We start from the raw sequence: 16,778 nt of genomic DNA, 5'->3' as shown, positions 1-16,778 counted from the left end.
GAAAGAGAGATAATTTTGTACGTGAGGGTGATTTAATATGTAGGAGACATCTGAACCCTACATCAATGTTTTCTGGCTTAGTGACTAGTCACAATTTAGCCTACAAAAAGGGGTTAATTTTTTTACATTCCATTCCATTATTTTCTGACTGACCTAACTGGTGAATGCCTTCAAAGTAAATGTTATTTCCAAATTAATTTATATTCTGAGAGGAATTCTAGTTCATATATCTGGAAAATATTTTTAGAAAATAAAATCATAAAGCACTGAAAATGTTTATGGAGTTCTTTGATTCCAGGAATATCTTTACAGAAAATGCAATCACTAATTAATGAAGGAGAATTGGTTTTATGAATCTGGAGCTATGTCATCATTTTTACGTATTGTCAAGTATTAAATACTGAAAATCAACAACTGGTGTTAATTTTCCAGGTTGGGCTGCTTTGTGTTCCATGAAGCAATATTTCTTTTGCATTGTTGAAAATCACTATCATTGGGGGGTCCCCAAGTTTTAGTTTGGGGCAACATTTATCTTCCTGGAATGACATTCCAAATTGTTCAGGATAGCCTTCCAGGCACCCAGAAAAACTTCCTTAGAACATAGAGTAGCTGGCTGCATCAAGTTATAGGCATCATTCTACCTTAGAATTTTTCTAGCCTACTTTGATATTGGTTTGAAACTAATGTTTATTTTTCTTTTTTAAATATGCAGACAACTTCAGGAAGCAAAAGAAAAATACCAGAGTTCAGAAAGCAAAAGCAAAAATTTGAAGAAATTCATTAAACTATTGGATGAGATGATGGTTCAGAGACATAAAACGTATCTGCAGTTTAGAAGGTAGGTATTATGTGTGTGTGATATTTTTAAAACTATTCAGTAACTTAAGCAAGGATCTAATAAGAGACAATGGCAGTTTGAACTTATTTAAATGTTTGTGACTTACATGTTTCATGACAACAAGAAGCAATGTGGTGATACAGAACAACAATTATATATTTGCATAATTGAACCACTGTGCATACATCTTAAAAGAAATTGAAGTCAGTAGGCAAAAGGGATACAAGTACATTTATCTTAAAAAATAGTTCTATTACTGATTTTTTATTTCTTGGTGCCACAGAAGTTTATAAAACTTCACATTTTGTTTTAAATGCTAATTTTTTTTTTAGTAATTATAATCATATGCAAGAGGCCGAACAGCAGGTATGTTTTTTAACTGATTCAGCTTGGTTTATCAGAACAGGTTATTTAATTGTCACTAGGATGGGAGTTTCTGTCCACTCTTGCCTTTGTCAGGACAAGTAAGGCAATACACTAAGAAGGATAAAGAAGCAGCACTGGAGTTGACACATAGACAGACCCCAAGTTGTCTGCTGGTGTCATTTCATATGTTATTTATATATTTAATACATTTTCAATTTCTTTTATATCTTCATTTTTTTTAACATTTTCATTTTGAAGGTTTCTTACTATGCGATGCAAATATTACTTCAACTCTTTGTTAAATCAGCGGTCGTATTCTGGAAAAATAGAGTTTGACCACAAGAATGAAAGACTTTCAATTACTGTAAGTCAGGTTTTTGGTTTACTTTTGTTTTTGTTGTTATTTTATTTCCTGCATTGTTTAGAATGAGTTGATCGTTGAATAAAGTGTTTCCTACCACCTACTCTATGCCAGTTCCAGTTTATACATTTAACAAAGATTGGCCTTAAAGTGAAATGGAAAATAATGGTTTCACTCCTCCACATAAGCTGCATGTGAATGAGCTTCCATGTGAGCACTCTGTTGTACAAAATCATTCCCTTGCAGGAAATAGAAACAGAGTATTTTTTTTTAATACCTCAGAGCAAACAGAAAATGATAAGCGCTTTTTCCAAAGGCACAAATGCTCCCTAGGTCATTGCCTCAATTTAATAGTACTTTATTATCCAAAAAGCTAGAGCTGGCAGGGAAGGCAAAAACAAGCCACTTCTGTACTGTTGCCATGAAAACTGTCACTAGGAGTCAAGCTTGACTTGTGGAAACCTTTATTTTTTCCCCCACAAAAGAGCTGGCTCAATAATTCATGAAACTTCAGTCGAACATGTCTCATTTTTGTGTCTTAAATGTATGAAAATGTTAGAGATAGATTAGATTATGTCTCCAGATCGGGAACTCTTATTATTAATTGAGGTCTTGTAAACAATATCCAGTCAGAAATGATTAACCAACTTTTCATAACAAATCTGAATTTTTCCCTCATATTCCCATTTTAATACACATTATACTTAATTATTCTCTGTCTCACTATTCTTGTCTTCTGCTTCCCAATTAATCCATAGCAGCTTTATTTTGGAAAGAAAACTAGATTACAATAATGAAATACGTAAGGGTATTTGTAAGTGCATTTTTATATCTGACAAATTGCCTTTCAGGATGTGTAATTCTTTCTACATTAAAGTCTTGCTTTGTACAGGTAGTTCTCAACATATAATCACAATTGAGCCCAAAATTTCTGTTGTTAAGTGAGTTTTGCCCCATTTCACGATCTTTCTTGCCATAGTTGAAAAATTAGTAACCCAGTTGTTAAGTGAATCTGGCTTCTCCATTGACTTTGCTTGTGAGAAGGTCACAAAAGGTGATCACATGACCTTGGGAGACAGCAACAATCAGTGAACCAGTTGCCAAGTACCTGAATTTTGATCACATGATCATGAGGATGCTGCAAAGGTTATAACTGAAAAACAATCATAAGTCACTTTTTTCAGTGCTGTTGTAACTTTGAACAGTCACTATATGAACTGTTGAAAGTTGAGGACTACCTATATAGTAATATACTACATTTTGTATATTTTATGTACATAAACATTTGCATATTAAAATAATTCTTGGAATATTCATTCAGGTTAATATTATTTTTAATTTTAAACATTAACTCCTTTTTTAATGGTTTGAGGCCTTAATAGATCAAAAAAACCCGTTGCCAGTTACTGCGACAGAAATTAAGGTATTTTACAAATACTATGTCAAATACAGTGCTATCTATATACCGTATTTTTCAGAGTATAAGACACACCGGAGTATAAGACACAGCTTAGTTTTTGGGGAGAAAAATAGCAAAAAAAAAAAAAAAAACCACCCTGCTACAAGGTATTCATCTGGCTAGCATCCATAGTCTGGTCAGCTTCAGCACATTAGTTTGCTAGTTTTGAGCACGTGCGTGTGCTTTTTAACCCCTACTTGGGAATAAAAAAAAGCTTCTAAAGCACAGCTGAGAGTCGGAGGGAGCAGGCAAAGCGTGGAAGATTGCTTCACTCACTAGCGCCTCGTTAGGGCTGAAAAAAAGCTTTGAAAAAGCTACATTCGGAGTATAAGACGCACCCAAATTTTCAGCCTTTTTTGAGGGGGAGGGGAGAAGTCTGTCTTATACTCCGAAAAATACGGTAAGTGTGATATTGTTGTTAAATATAACTTTTCTTGAACAATATGGAACAGTAAAGGCTTTATGAGGAAATTTCACTATGAGGAAGTGAGAATGTTACATCTAATTTTGAACATGGCCGAATCAGTTTGGTGTTTGTTGGGTTGATTTTTTTAATTGTAAAATTTTATGTTTAGGCCACTTATATATATTGACAGTTTATTGATAGTTATTGGCAATCGGGAATGCCACATTAATGAATACATGGAATTAATTGCCAAAGTATAAATAAATTGGTGAAAGCTGGGCATAATGCTTAGCTTCTCTTTCACCATTTCTATTGGCTTTCATAATAACGATGGAATTAATGGACTTGATCCTCTCTAGCCAATTTCCAGGTTGAACAAACGGGGGAAGAAGCAGGTAACTTGCTCTGTCCCACATTTATGAGTATAATACAGTACCCTGGTTCTAGCCTGAAAAATGTTTTAGAGGTAATTCTATGAGGAAAAAAAACTGGGATTCAACTTTTCATAGTCCTGCAATTTTTGAAAACTTAATAGTCAATTTTATGTAATCGTAGCAATCATCTCTTAGATGAACCTTCTTGAAATTGCTCGTGATTTTTTTATATATATAAATTAAAATTATTTTCATATTGGGGAGTTGTTATGACATTTGTCACCTCAAGATGTCCTCATAATTCTAAAAGCTGAACTCTACTGAATATTTTGCAGAAAAACAACAAGTGTTTTCTGGCCACTTTTTCTTAGCACAATATTTTATTGCTATTTAAGTTTAATTGTAAATACAGGGTGGTATGATTGTCTGTGTTTATAGTATTAGATGCTTTGGATGCAATTCATGAAGCGTCATGATGATGAATATTTCATTCATTTCAATGGCCTGGAAGCAGTGGAATGATTTATTTTTTAATATATTGTTTAGCAGATCTCATTGTACATGTTTCATAAAAGATTTTTACTTTAAGATACATTGGAATAATGTGTGGACACCTTGTTGAATATAAATGTAATTTTCAATTTTAAAGCACGGAAATTACCTGTGTCAAAACAACACATTCATTATGGTTGTTCTTAGTTATTTGCAAGATTCTAATGATTAGGGAAAGGGTGAGCTGGGCCTTTTTGAGCTGGTTCCATCTATTTATTAATTCCTTTTTATCCTGGGAGTAGATGTTCACTTTCCTCTACTTACACTGACTGAAAAGATAAGCTTATAGTGCTGCACTTTTACTTGGAAAAGTTTTTCTATTTGTATGGCTCCAGTGATTGGCATATGGTGAGATTTCTGAGCTGGATTTCCATCCACTGTATTCTTTAATTCCTTTTTGTCCTGGGAGTAGATGTTCACCTTCCTTTTTGTGTTCTACTTACACTGACTGAAAAGATAAACTTGTAGCACTGCGCTTTTCTTTAGAAGTTCTTTTTTGTTTTTCTTAGTTGTATTAAAAGTAGTCTTAAGGAAAGACAGTTATAAGGAAACAAATAACTGAAAAGGAAGTCTAAGTAAGTGCAAAGAAAGTCAGTAATCTGGCTATTTATCTGCACCTTTCTATTTTGGTTCAGGTTTTTGAACAACAATCCTACATATTCTCAAACAAATTACTGTTCTTATGAACAAGATTGATCAACCCCTTTTCTTTGGTATACATTTGCCTACCAGCAGCTGTCCATCCCAACCTTAAGACTTAGCATTCATCCAGCAGTGGAAAGGCAGCATCATATGATCATTCATTGAAGAGTTCTTTTTTGGACTTTCTTTCACTAGACAAATTTCATTTTTGACTCTTGATTAAGAAGAGAGAGAGAATTACCCATTGTACATAATTATACAGAATACTGGACGTTAAAGTCATGTATTCAAACACAAATATTTTGAGACTGAAAAGTTAACACTCAAAATGTTTTGCACAACTCTACGCTCTAAAGTTTTTCCTTTCAAATGTAGAAGAATTGAATAGTTTTCCACATGATTAACAGGGTTCCAGCAATTTTTGAAATGCATTTGCTACACAAAGAAACCACAGTTACCCTACAGTCTCTCAATTAAGGCATTGAGAGCAATCTATACCAAAGAAAATTTGGCCCAAAGAAAGCAGCAATGTGTTTTGCTTAGACTAGTGAGGAGAACACGAGTCTTGCCCATTCAGAACATGTGAGCTTTGCAATTCAGGAATTACAGTTAATTTTTTTTTTAAAGAAGGCATTATTGTACCATTTATCTTGTAGCGGAATACTTGAGGATGTAAAAGAATATATAAACGGCTGCAAAATAGGTTAGATTGTATTTGGTTTTCCATTAAGAGTATTACCAGATGTACTACCCTGTTTCCCCCAAAATAAGACATCCCCTGATAATAAGCCCAATCAGGCTTTTGAACGCATGGCAATAAGGCCAAGCACTTATTTCAGGGTTCAAAAAAATATAAGACAGGGTCTTATTTTTGGGAAAACACGGTAGTCAAGAGATGAAGCTTCCAGATGAATCATTCAAAGGTTGATGGTCAGTCATGATCCAACTTTAGTACTTTCTTGAAGAATTTAAAATCGGCCAGCATCAAAGAAAACAAATGTTTTCTGCTCCCAAACAGATGATTATCAATACATCATGTTGGCAATCAGAGTGAGAGTCTGTCAGTGAAATGTTAGGTTTCATATTAATTTGTCATTGTCTCTAGGCGACCGTTAAGTTGTTATCTCATACGGACAGGAAAAAATATATACTTATAACTGGGTGCTTGATGATTTTAATGATTCAAAATCACAACTGACCTCCCAAGAACTACTTACGACCTATGTTTGGAATTACAATGGCCTACACACTCCCATCATGTAATTGCAATTTGGGCACTTGGCAACCAGCTCACCTTCACAGGTGTTTGCAGCCTCCCATGATTATGGGGTCACCCATCTTGGTTGGCGGTGGATTGCTCAGTAAATTTTGAAATGTCATTCTGAACTGCTTGAAAGGTTGATTGTAGTTTGTTAATAGTGCTTCTGCCTTCTCCATCATTGCTCATTTGGTTGCCTTGCCCAGCAGTGCTGGTGTTGAAATAGATTCTTTGCACTTTCTGTTGCCTCATCCAGCCATTATTGCCCCCCCACCCCCAGCCTCTACTTCAGCCCCATCATTGTCAGTGCTGCCACTACCACTGAGGAGTGCTCTCTCAAACCAGGTGCTGTGGCCAGCTGCCACACCGCAAAGTCCAGGGCCCCGCCACCCTGTGCAAGTATATGTTGAATTTTTAATAATGCTTTGTTTCACCTGGAAATATTTTTTTTCCTTATCATATAATTTCAGTTTTATTTTCTTCTTCTTCTTATATAATCGAAGGTGCAGCCTGGAAATGGAAACAAGGCTGCTCTTGATGATATGAAATCACTCTCTGGAGGTGAACGTTCCTTTTCCACTTGCTGCTTCATCCTCTCGTTGTGGTCCATTGCTGAATCTCCTTTCAGATGCTTGGATGAATTTGATGTATTTATGGTATGATTGGCCGAATTGATGTACTCTAAAATATTAGATCATGGATGGGCTAATTTGGTGGGTAGCTTGGATTTTTTTTTTTCTGGTTTATTTGTTATGTGTTTTTGTGGATGTTTTAATGTTTTTTAAATTGTCTTATAATTTTAGAATTGTAAGCTTTCTGAGACTGTAGAAATTGAATGGATGAATGAACTTACACTACTTTTGTACCATTAGTTTTTAGCAGTTGTGCTCAGAAGAATCAGATTACCTAACCCTGAATTAAAGAAAGTTGATGGAAAATAGCTGTTATAAAAAAAAAAAAAGTGGCATTGGAATTGGTCTTTAAGACAATAATATATATTGAATTGTTTTGGATGTTTAAATGTTTTTTTAATAACATTTGGCACAACTTCGATATCTTTTAGGACATGGTTAATAGGAGAATTGCAATGGACATGATGCTTAAGATGGCAGACTCCCAACGTTATCGGCAGTTTATTTTGCTCACTCCTCAGAACATGAGGTATCTATTATATATTTCCTGGTCTCTATCCTTAAAGGCATTTTAATATTTTAAAAAAATATTTCATACCATTTATCTATATTCTCAAATATACATACTTTTATGGTTAATTTACATTAGGAGTTCTAGAAGTATCCTGGATAACATGTGATATCAGCAATGAACGCTACATTTTGAAATCAAATATACTAAATTGAGCCTTTAGAAATATCTATAATTTAATTAGGTTAAATAATTGCAAAAATCCCTTGCATGAAATTCCCAGTTTGTTACTAAGATTTCTATATGCTCTGAGGACCTGTTTGACCACAGGATTGGACCCTAACTTCAATAACCATTGTTTCAGGAGATAACAGTTTTCTATTGCTTTTTTAAACAAAATACTTCTTTTGTTGTTATTTAAGCAATTTATAATAAGTTATGCATTGTGACAGTGATTTTTAAATGTTGTTAGTGTTTTCCTCCGTATGGGCTCATATCCTTTGTAGACAAGATTTTTCAATCCTGCTGTACAGATTCAGATGTATTCATTGAGCTGACAATAAGTAATTGGGTTCATTGTCCCCAGAAATGAGTGAGATAACTTAGAGCAGGAGTGTCAAGCTTGTGTCATCACGTGACGTATCGGGACTTTTTTCTCCTTTGCTAAACCGGGCGTGGCCAGGATGTGACACATCTGGTCCATGGGCCGGGAGTTTGACAGCCCTGACTTAGAGGATCAACACGCTTTCCATGCAGTCTAAGATAGCAGCCCTCAGCAACCTTGAGCGTGTTTACTAACACCTGTGGGGAAAGGTTGAGCAGTTGACTCTAGGTTCAGTTCTAACATGGCATTTAGCAGAAGTGCTGTTGCCCTTGTTATATCTGTGGGTAAAATGTTTAGTCAAAAGCTATTGCTATCAGATTTGTGACTAGTTTATAAAGTAAAAAAATAAAAATGAGCAATGGGAATATAAATATCCTAGTATTCAGAGTAGCTTTGTGCAATATTGAATCCTATGGATTTTAATGTATAATGAAAAGATTTTGCAGATTACCTTCTTGCTCAGAGTCTGCAAGATTTACAAATGCAACTACAGCAACCTTGACAGATGCCATTTAATTAGTTCTTTAGTTCAGTTTTGCAGTAAAGAAGGGCTTGTCGATTCTGGAAGCAAATAGAGAACAGTTAACCCTCTTTAATGGCAAGGGGAAAGCTGCTACATTGCAGTTTCCACCCCTTCATTCTAGTCCTTTCTTCTGGAGTCTCTGAGAACAGGTCTCCCACTTCTCAGCTTATACCCGATGGCCTTTCAGGTAGTTGAAAGCACCTAATGTATCACCCTTTAACCCAAGGACAGGTGAAGTTTTGGCAGCTTTAGAGTTTTGCTTACGATTGTGAAATTAAATGAATTAGCCTAAAAATGGTTCCAGTTTTTCTATGAGCAGTATTTAAAATGCTTAAATGTTTTTGATAGATCATATTTACACAGGTTAAAGATGAGTTGCTTTAACCATGTGGGGTCCAAGTATGAAAGCATGCATGAAAGAATCATTATTAATGTTTTTTTTTTTTTTTGGGCCTTTTGTATCTAGTTCTTTGCCTACAAGTACTCTTATCCGAATCCTTCGAATGGAAGATCCTGAGAGGGGACAAAAGACACTGAATTTCAGTCGTACAAATGAAGAAGATGAAGAAGAAGATGATGAAGAATGAGAACAGTTCCTCTGTTGTTACTAACTTGTTTTGTAATATTGAAGACACACAAACTATGTTCACTGCTGGTAAAATCCGTGAAAGAGCTTTTTTCGTTTTTGAAGTTTACGTGTGGCCTTTCTCTCTTTATAGCAGGCTTTTAATGGTATCTAACACATTTCAATTTTCTGCTCAGATTTTGTAAACCTTTTGGTACTAGAATTGTAGCAGTCAATATGTTCTTTCTTCTACTCTGCTCCCTATGAATTACATTTACTGTATATTTCTTGCCAGAGTTTGCTATTAATAATATATTTGATGAATGTGGGAAATGTTTCTTATTTTTTATTGTTCCCAAAAAAGAGGTAAATATAAATGAAAGAAGATGAATAAATTTTATATAGTATGCTTACCTGTTTTTACAATATTTTTGAATGTTATAATAGCAGGTGAAAAACCAAACCCTTTATCAGAAGTCCTCTAACAACATTTCTGTCTAAATTTGTATTGTTTCCTTTATCCTTACAATATATACATTGTTAAACCACTTTATTGTTTGTTACTGTCTTTTAAATGTTTCTGTTATCCATTTAGATCCCGTGGCAAATAAAACTTCAGTTGATGGTCAGATTTGCATATTGTGCTAAATCACTGTTTTTGAATAAACTATATTGGTGTATAGGGAATGTTAAGCCAGGACTAGGCCCTATGTAAGCCTACCAGCACCGGTGAAGTATAAATCCCAGCATTCCTCCTCGTTGGCTGTGCTGATATTAGTTGTAGGCAGATGTACTTATGTATCACTTGAAGGAACCAAAGCTGTCCATTCCTGCAAGGGATAAACCAGTTTAAAGGCATCCTTGGTGGTGGTGGGGTGTTATTTGAAATCTTTGGGAATAATATAAACTAACTTAAAAAGTGTAATTTTTCTAAGCAAAAAGAAAAATAACAAACCATTTTCAAATCTAGCATCATATGCAGGTGATTGCATGGAAGTTACATTAATATGGGAACTACCTGAAATTATGAATATTAATATAACAGTTGTCCCACTTTGAGTTGGCCATGTCGAGTTGTCCTGTGGCGAGTTGGCCATGGCAAGTTGACCCAAGTACAGGTAATCCTGGGTTTCTGCAGGCCTTGGGGTCAGGTGATTGCCATTTGCAATCTTTGCCAGGTGGCTTCCAAAAAGCAAAGACAATGGGATTTGCTTAATGTCTGCGTGATTCACTTAATGATTAGCTTAACAACCATAGCAAAAAAAGGTCTGACTCACTTAGCAATTACTTGCTTAGCAACAGGAATGCCAATCCCAATTGCAGTTGTAAATCAAGGATTACCTGTATACTGAAGGAGGCACTCCTACTTCATTCTGACTTCCGATTCTAGTTTTATCCCCACTGCATTTTAAATATTTCTGTAATATTTAAAGCCATATTATTATTTACCTTTAGTGAGCTCTCTTCGGTGCTCTGGATTTGCATGGATAATCTTGAGATAAAGCAGCCAAATTTGTCTCCTCTCCTCTTTGGTTATGTGCTTTTGAATACATTGTAAAAGTGGAAAGTGATAATTCTATCAAGGCAGCAATACAATGAAAATAAAATAATCTCTGTTCCTTCCGGTGATAGCTCTGAATAGCCTCCTCTGCCCCTTGGGAAGGGTGGGAAGTGAAATAGTATTCCTCGGCCCCTCCAATAAATTAACCTGAAGCCACATATTATTTGTAGATATTTTTTAATTCAGGGACGGAGAGGGAGTGGGGAGGTTCATCATTAAGTTCAATTTTATCAATTATCGTTCCATGTTTTTGTAATGAGTGTGTGTAGAATTTAAATAATCATATTTTATTTACCAATTTTGGAATATTAGCGGAAGTACTGAATTTTATCCAGTAGTTTTAGGCTGGATGAGAATCCATATTCTAAAAATGAAGCCAGACTAGAGAGAAATACAGTTAAGAAATCTAAACATACTGGATCAGATTTCTGCCTGTTCTGTAGGGAGTTACAGGTGATCTAAAACAGGGATCTAAAAGACAAGATTTGCAGTTAGGGAACAAGTTTCAGTCCAGATTTGCGGTTTCGCAAGAGTGGTTTGAACTGCTGCTGAAGAATTCCATCTGATCTAAACTTCACCCTTTCTAGAGAATCCAGACTTGTTACCATCTCAAAGTCAGATTATTATCATATATACTATGGGAAGTATCCTTTAGATGCTCAGGTCATTTAAACGGTCTAGCTCTTGGCTGTATGAGTTCAAATGAGAGCGATTTATCAAGGGCCATCCTTCATCACAGGTGGTGGCCCTCCAATATCACCTGGAGGTGTCAGGACTTGAATCCTCCAGGGTCTTTGGACTTCATAGGAAGCCACTGAATCACTTTTAATATGTCTCTTCCCCACTTGACCTTCCTTTGGCCTGAGATTTAGGACAATGTAATACGTGAGGAGTTTCCAGGAGATGCTTTTCAACCAGATATTCTAAGCCTACACTCCCACACTTTTGTGGAAACAGCTCATACATTAAGAGACAAAGCTAGGTGGACACTAAAACCAGCTTTTCTACTCAGCTTCTCTTATTTAAGACAACGGTGACAACAGAAAATCCATTAAGAGCCATATTAAGGAAACTAACTTTGCATTCTTTGCTCTGTTTCCAAGATTTTGCTAAGGCATATCTTGGAAAAACAACCTGGGAATCTGGCTGTGAGCTCTTACAATATATTTTTCTCAGAAAAGAACACCTTTCGAACAATAGTAATTACAGGATCAACAGTTCAGCTGAACTGGTATGGGTTTTTTTTTGTTTTTTTTTGAGATTTAATGTTTTTTATACGCCCTCCGGCTTTGGAAATATGACTCATCTGATTTTATGAGGAAATATAAAAAAAATAATAATCTTGTTGCCATAGTCGTCCTGGGATCAAATACCTTTCAACTCACAGTTTTAAATGCCCTCTTTAGAAACTTCTAGAAATTAAAACTAGAACTATACAACCTTTTACTGGAGCTCAAGTGTTTTGATGTTCCTGGAATGTGTGATACAAGAACAAGACCCGGAGAATCGACTAACTTTCATGATAGTTTCTAGGAATTATGAAAGGCTGACATTAGCCCTTCGCAGTAGACCAGACTAGAAAACCAAAGTTATGAATACTAAAACTACTTTTATTATATGGTTACAGTAACAGAATCTTGTATGTCCGAATACACTTCCCCCCTCCCTCTCTTGGTGATAATTAGGGAGGGTCAAGCCTGAGACATTTTCTCAAATTACATTTCTGTTTTGGACGCAACTTTCTTTTATCTGACTATTGCCTTGGTTGTAGCTCTTTGTTCTGTTCCTCAGGGTTATTCCTCCTGTCCATTGCACCTGCAATGGAAAATGGTTGGAGCTGATTTCTGTAAACATCTGGGTGAAGTCCCCATACATACATTGAAGCTCCACTGAGAACTATTTGGCTGTCAAATAACATCACCTATTTAATTCCAGCACTAGCAGCAAGGTACCTGTGTAAAAGGAAACACATGAGAAGTCAAATGTTATAAATTTATTTGGGGACATTGATCTCAACCTTTTTGGAAGCTTATGAAGATTTCAAGCAGAAATTAATACACTCCCAACAAAACAGTTTAAACTTCCAGTAAAACAACATTGAAAATATGTTTGCTCTCTATTTCTCTATTTCTTTGTTCGTTTAGCTTTCAGCTATGGGAACACCTTAGTGGGATTAGCTTTTTTAAAGTTTTATCTTATGCTTCATTCCTCTGACATGAGCCTTTTTCTTTTTTCCAAATGAAGGATGCAAATGAGGTAAGAATTAAGGCAAACCTAAAAAGTCATGCAAATGAAATACATTTATCTCCACTGACAATACAAGCACATGGCTGGATCAGACTCCTAAAGCTGCCCTCAGTCTGTCCACTACGACTATATAGCAGGATGGTGACATACTTGCTAATGAACAGCTACACTACCATGGGGAGTTCAGTGTCACTAACATTATCCAGTTTAAGAAGACATATAGCTAGCATCAGTAAAACTTGAACAATAAATAGTATAGTTCACCGCAGCATGGTATCGCTGCATAGGCATCAGAGGAAAAAGGACTTATGAAATGACATTGCACACATCACAATGTGGCATAATTTTGTTTTATAATAGATATTTTTAAAATTCTTTAGCAATTGACATTCTCATGCACACTAGTGTTTCAAACACAAGAAGCAAGTCCATTGATAGATAGTCCAAGCAATTTTTGTTTGTTTTGTATATGTGTGTGTGTTTGTGTGTGTGTGTGTGTGTTGTATAGATAGCTGCAAACTGAATGGAACATTTAAACTTCTGTGCAGTCCATGAAAAGCATTTTATACAAGCTCATTTCTGAATGTCACATTGCAGGAGTAATACGATGGAAGGGTCACTCTTTGCAGCTTCTTTGAATTCATCCAGCGTGATCTGGTCATCTTTGTTCTTATCCATTTTGCTGAAAATCTTGTCTACTCGCTGCTCTGGTGTCAGACCATCTTCATTCATTTTCATCATTATTACAGTGCCCACCATTTTATAAATGGCCTTGAGAGAGAGAGAGAGAGAGAGAGAGAGAGAGAGAAAGAAAAGATGGAAATTCATGAGATCTGGCAAAATGACTCAATCCATTGAAACAACTAAAGAGCGATGTAGTTCTGTACTGGGAGATAGTACAGTAGGGCTTATTCCCTGAGTAGCGAATATTGGATTGTACTTTAAGCATCAACTCTGTCATATGGCCTGATTTAAGCACGACAGTTAAATGTAGATCAAACAGAATGTTGAACATATGCTATCAGTGACAGCACAATACACCGCGAAAGTCGAAGTTACACCAAGAGATTATACTTTCTGATTTTTTTATTTTTTATTTTAATCTGTTGCATTGCTTTCTTAGATTAGGGAGAACTTCATGTCAGCATTTTATTTAAAATAATGGGTCTATACATTTGGGACGACTAACCTACAGTATATGTCTATGGAGATTCTCAGTCAACCAGGTCACGGTTGTCCCAAAAGTGTTTTTTCCAAGAGGCAATTGAACTTTCTGATTTTTCTTTGAAGGTGTTTTGCTTCTCATCCAAGAAGCTTCTTGGTTGAGAAGCAAAATTTCTTCAAAGAAAAACCAGAAAGTCCAGTTGCCTCTTGGAAAAAACACTTTTGGGATATTCACCTATATATTTACTTTTTTTTTTTTTTTAACCTTATGGGGCTGATTCTTGTCAAATGAGGATCCAGATTGTGGGGGCAATAAGTTGACTTATTGCAAAATAAGTCAAATAAGTTGACTTCATACAAAAGTATGAAGGCTGTTGCTTAACGCATTGTAAGCCGCCCTGAGTCTCCGGAGAAGGGCGGCATATAAATCAAATAAAAAAAACAAAAAAGCAAGCCATCAATAATAGGAATACAGGACAGATTCTGTCACCACATCAACAGTGTCACCATTAGGGTGAATGATGTTCTTTCACCTCTCTAAGATTCACTCAAGGATACTGCTGTATTGAGGCTTAACATTTAGACCTGGGGTAAGGAAACTAGCCCGCCTTCTACTCATTTATGTGTAAGGATCTATTATTGCCACTGCTGCCTACTTAGACAAAGACTTTGTGTCCCCCTTTCCAGCTGACATGCCAGTTCAGGTAATCCTCAGTTAGTGACAGTAACTAGGACCAGCTATTCCATTACTAAGCAATGCAGTCATAAAATGCAATATCACATGACCATACCACTCAGTGGTGACAAGCCCAGATTCCTTGGTGCTGGTATTACGAAAATCCCAGGTGGGTGGCAAGCAGTTTGGCAGGTAGATAAGTAGCTAATGCCAGTGGGGGGGGGAGGGAATGCCAGGGTGGCTGCTGTGGTGTAATGCGAGCACGGCCAGAGGTGGCTTCCCCACTGACTCTTCTTATGGCAGAGAAGGTTGCAAATGGAGATCACATGACCGCGTGATGCTGCAACCATTGTTAAGTACGAGACAATTGTCAGGTGCCCAGATCACAATTGTGTGACTTCAGGTTGCTGGATGGAACTTTGAGGACCAGTCTTGAATACCGCTCACTAATCACTGTTGTAACTTTGAACGATCCGCCGAACAAGTTATCATCAAAAGGACCACCTATAATGATGTCTGCAGGCTCATGGCATAATTTGCATTGTTTTGCAATTTGGTGTGAGGCTGTGTAGTTTCTGCATTATATATTAATATCTGTGAAGGAGGTTGGGAACTGAATCTTAAATTTACCTTTTATGCCATAGTTTTCAGGACAAACGTTATCTCATGTAATCATTGTCCACAAAACTTTGATTTCCTTACTGTGGCCCTTCAAATGTTGGGAGACTACAATATCTAGTAGCCACAGCCAGTACGATCCATGGTGGAGGTTACTGGGGGATGCATAGAATTCATAGATGTACCCTATGGCACAGATTTAACTGTCAGCCATCATACTGACACAGTTAAACCTCCTGCTTACATAGTCCCAGGCTTTTAGAGAGCCACCCATTCTATTTCACCACTGGCATATTTCTGCAATTTTTAATGATAAAACCCTCAAGGTAGTCAAACATCAAAAAGAAAAAAAATATACCACCAAAACAGAACATTTTGTTTCTTGCTTGCATTAGAAAGCGATGAAATATTGGAAGCTGGCTTACCTCTATAATTTCCAGCATCTCCACCCTGGTGATTTTCCCATCTCCATCTAAGTCGTACATATTGAAGGCCCAGTTTAATTTCTGTTCAAAGCTACCCCTCGAAGTGATGGAGAGTGCGCAGATGAACTCTCTGAAGTCAATGGTGCCATCGCCATTCTTATCAAAGGTTCTGAAAGCATGTTGGGCAAACTTGGAAGCATCTCCATAGGGGAAAAACTACAAAATTAAACACAGAGAAAAGCATTAGCAGACCATATAAACCTCCGCTTTTCGTTTCTACATCCAATTAAGGATGTATTTTAAGACTGAGTTCTGAGCACCTTGACCCAACAGAAATATTTGGCTTTCTTAGTATTCCCGTCTTTTGCACGATTTGATGCCATCATCACCCAAGTGACATTTAAAAAATGATATTCAAGTCCATGACTCTAGCCTTTGGTCCCTTTGAAGATGACATTTGGGCTTGAATTCTTCCAAGTGCTTGCAGAATTTATAATATTGTAAATCAAACTAGATTAGCCATTTCTAGTTGCTGTCAAGAGTGTGCCAGGAAACCCGAGACATATTGGCCTTCAGGGCTTTCCTTGATTCTTTCTTCTTTCGTTTTTTGCTTTAGCGATGAATTCTAATTACCATGAAAATTGTCCATTTATTAAATGAAGACAAAGTGCATCTGCACGACCTTTCATAGCATTGAATTTCATGGATGCCTTTGTACCGTTAACCTGAGAATGAGCACATGCAGTTATTTTTTAAATTTTTTTAAAGATTTTTTGTAGTTTCAGCTTATCTTGGATCGATTTCTCATTCTGCTACATTTTTAATATCAGGAGCAACTGAGGTCTTTGACATTATCTGCTTAATATTTAAGAGCAGAGCAGAGCAGAGCAGAGCAGAGCAGAGCAGAGCAGAGCAGAGCAGAGCAGAGCAGAACAGAACAGAACAGAACAGAATCTTTATTGTCATGGTAAATTACACTAATCAGTATACATTAAA

At 36.3% G+C, this 16,778-nt stretch overlaps 2 protein-coding genes across 4 annotated transcripts in view; one reads left to right on the top strand and one right to left on the bottom strand.

Annotated features, from left to right (window-relative positions):
• The window catches only part of SMC6 (structural maintenance of chromosomes 6), a 37,755-nt gene extending 28,035 nt beyond the window's left edge, over positions 1-9,720 (top strand). For 2 of the 3 annotated variants that reach the window (XM_070932995.1, XM_070932993.1), the window contains exons 23-28: positions 713-838; positions 1,463-1,568; positions 2,938-2,988; positions 6,760-6,912; positions 7,320-7,417; positions 8,993-9,720. In XM_070932995.1, the coding sequence (XP_070789096.1) occupies positions 713-838; positions 1,463-1,568; positions 2,938-2,988; positions 6,760-6,912; positions 7,320-7,417; positions 8,993-9,113 (655 nt within the window). In that variant the 3' untranslated portion in view covers positions 9,114-9,720. The remainder of the gene's footprint in view (positions 1-712; positions 839-1,462; positions 1,569-2,937; positions 2,989-6,759; positions 6,913-7,319; positions 7,418-8,992) is intronic. The other variant, XM_070932996.1, reaches the window with a different exon arrangement.
• A 3,498-nt stretch (positions 9,721-13,218) lies between these two features.
• Positions 13,219-16,778, bottom strand: part of VSNL1 (visinin like 1) — a 128,723-nt gene continuing 125,163 nt past the window's right edge. Inside the window, exons 3-4 of the mRNA XM_070955605.1 lie at positions 15,783-15,998; positions 13,219-13,670 (exon numbers count right to left, since the gene is read on the bottom strand). Of these exons, the coding sequence (XP_070811706.1) occupies positions 13,473-13,670; positions 15,783-15,998 (414 nt within the window). The 3' untranslated portion in view covers positions 13,219-13,472. The remainder of the gene's footprint in view (positions 13,671-15,782; positions 15,999-16,778) is intronic.

This window comes from Pituophis catenifer, unplaced genomic scaffold, assembly GCF_029215685.1.
Source record: "Pituophis catenifer annectens isolate HBS135680 unplaced genomic scaffold, rPitCat1.0.hap2 SCAF_1, whole genome shotgun sequence".
Taxonomy (NCBI): domain Eukaryota; kingdom Metazoa; phylum Chordata; class Lepidosauria; order Squamata; family Colubridae; genus Pituophis; species Pituophis catenifer.
The sequence above is the reverse complement of the archived record's forward strand: the minus strand, read 5'-3'. Positions and strand labels throughout refer to the sequence as shown.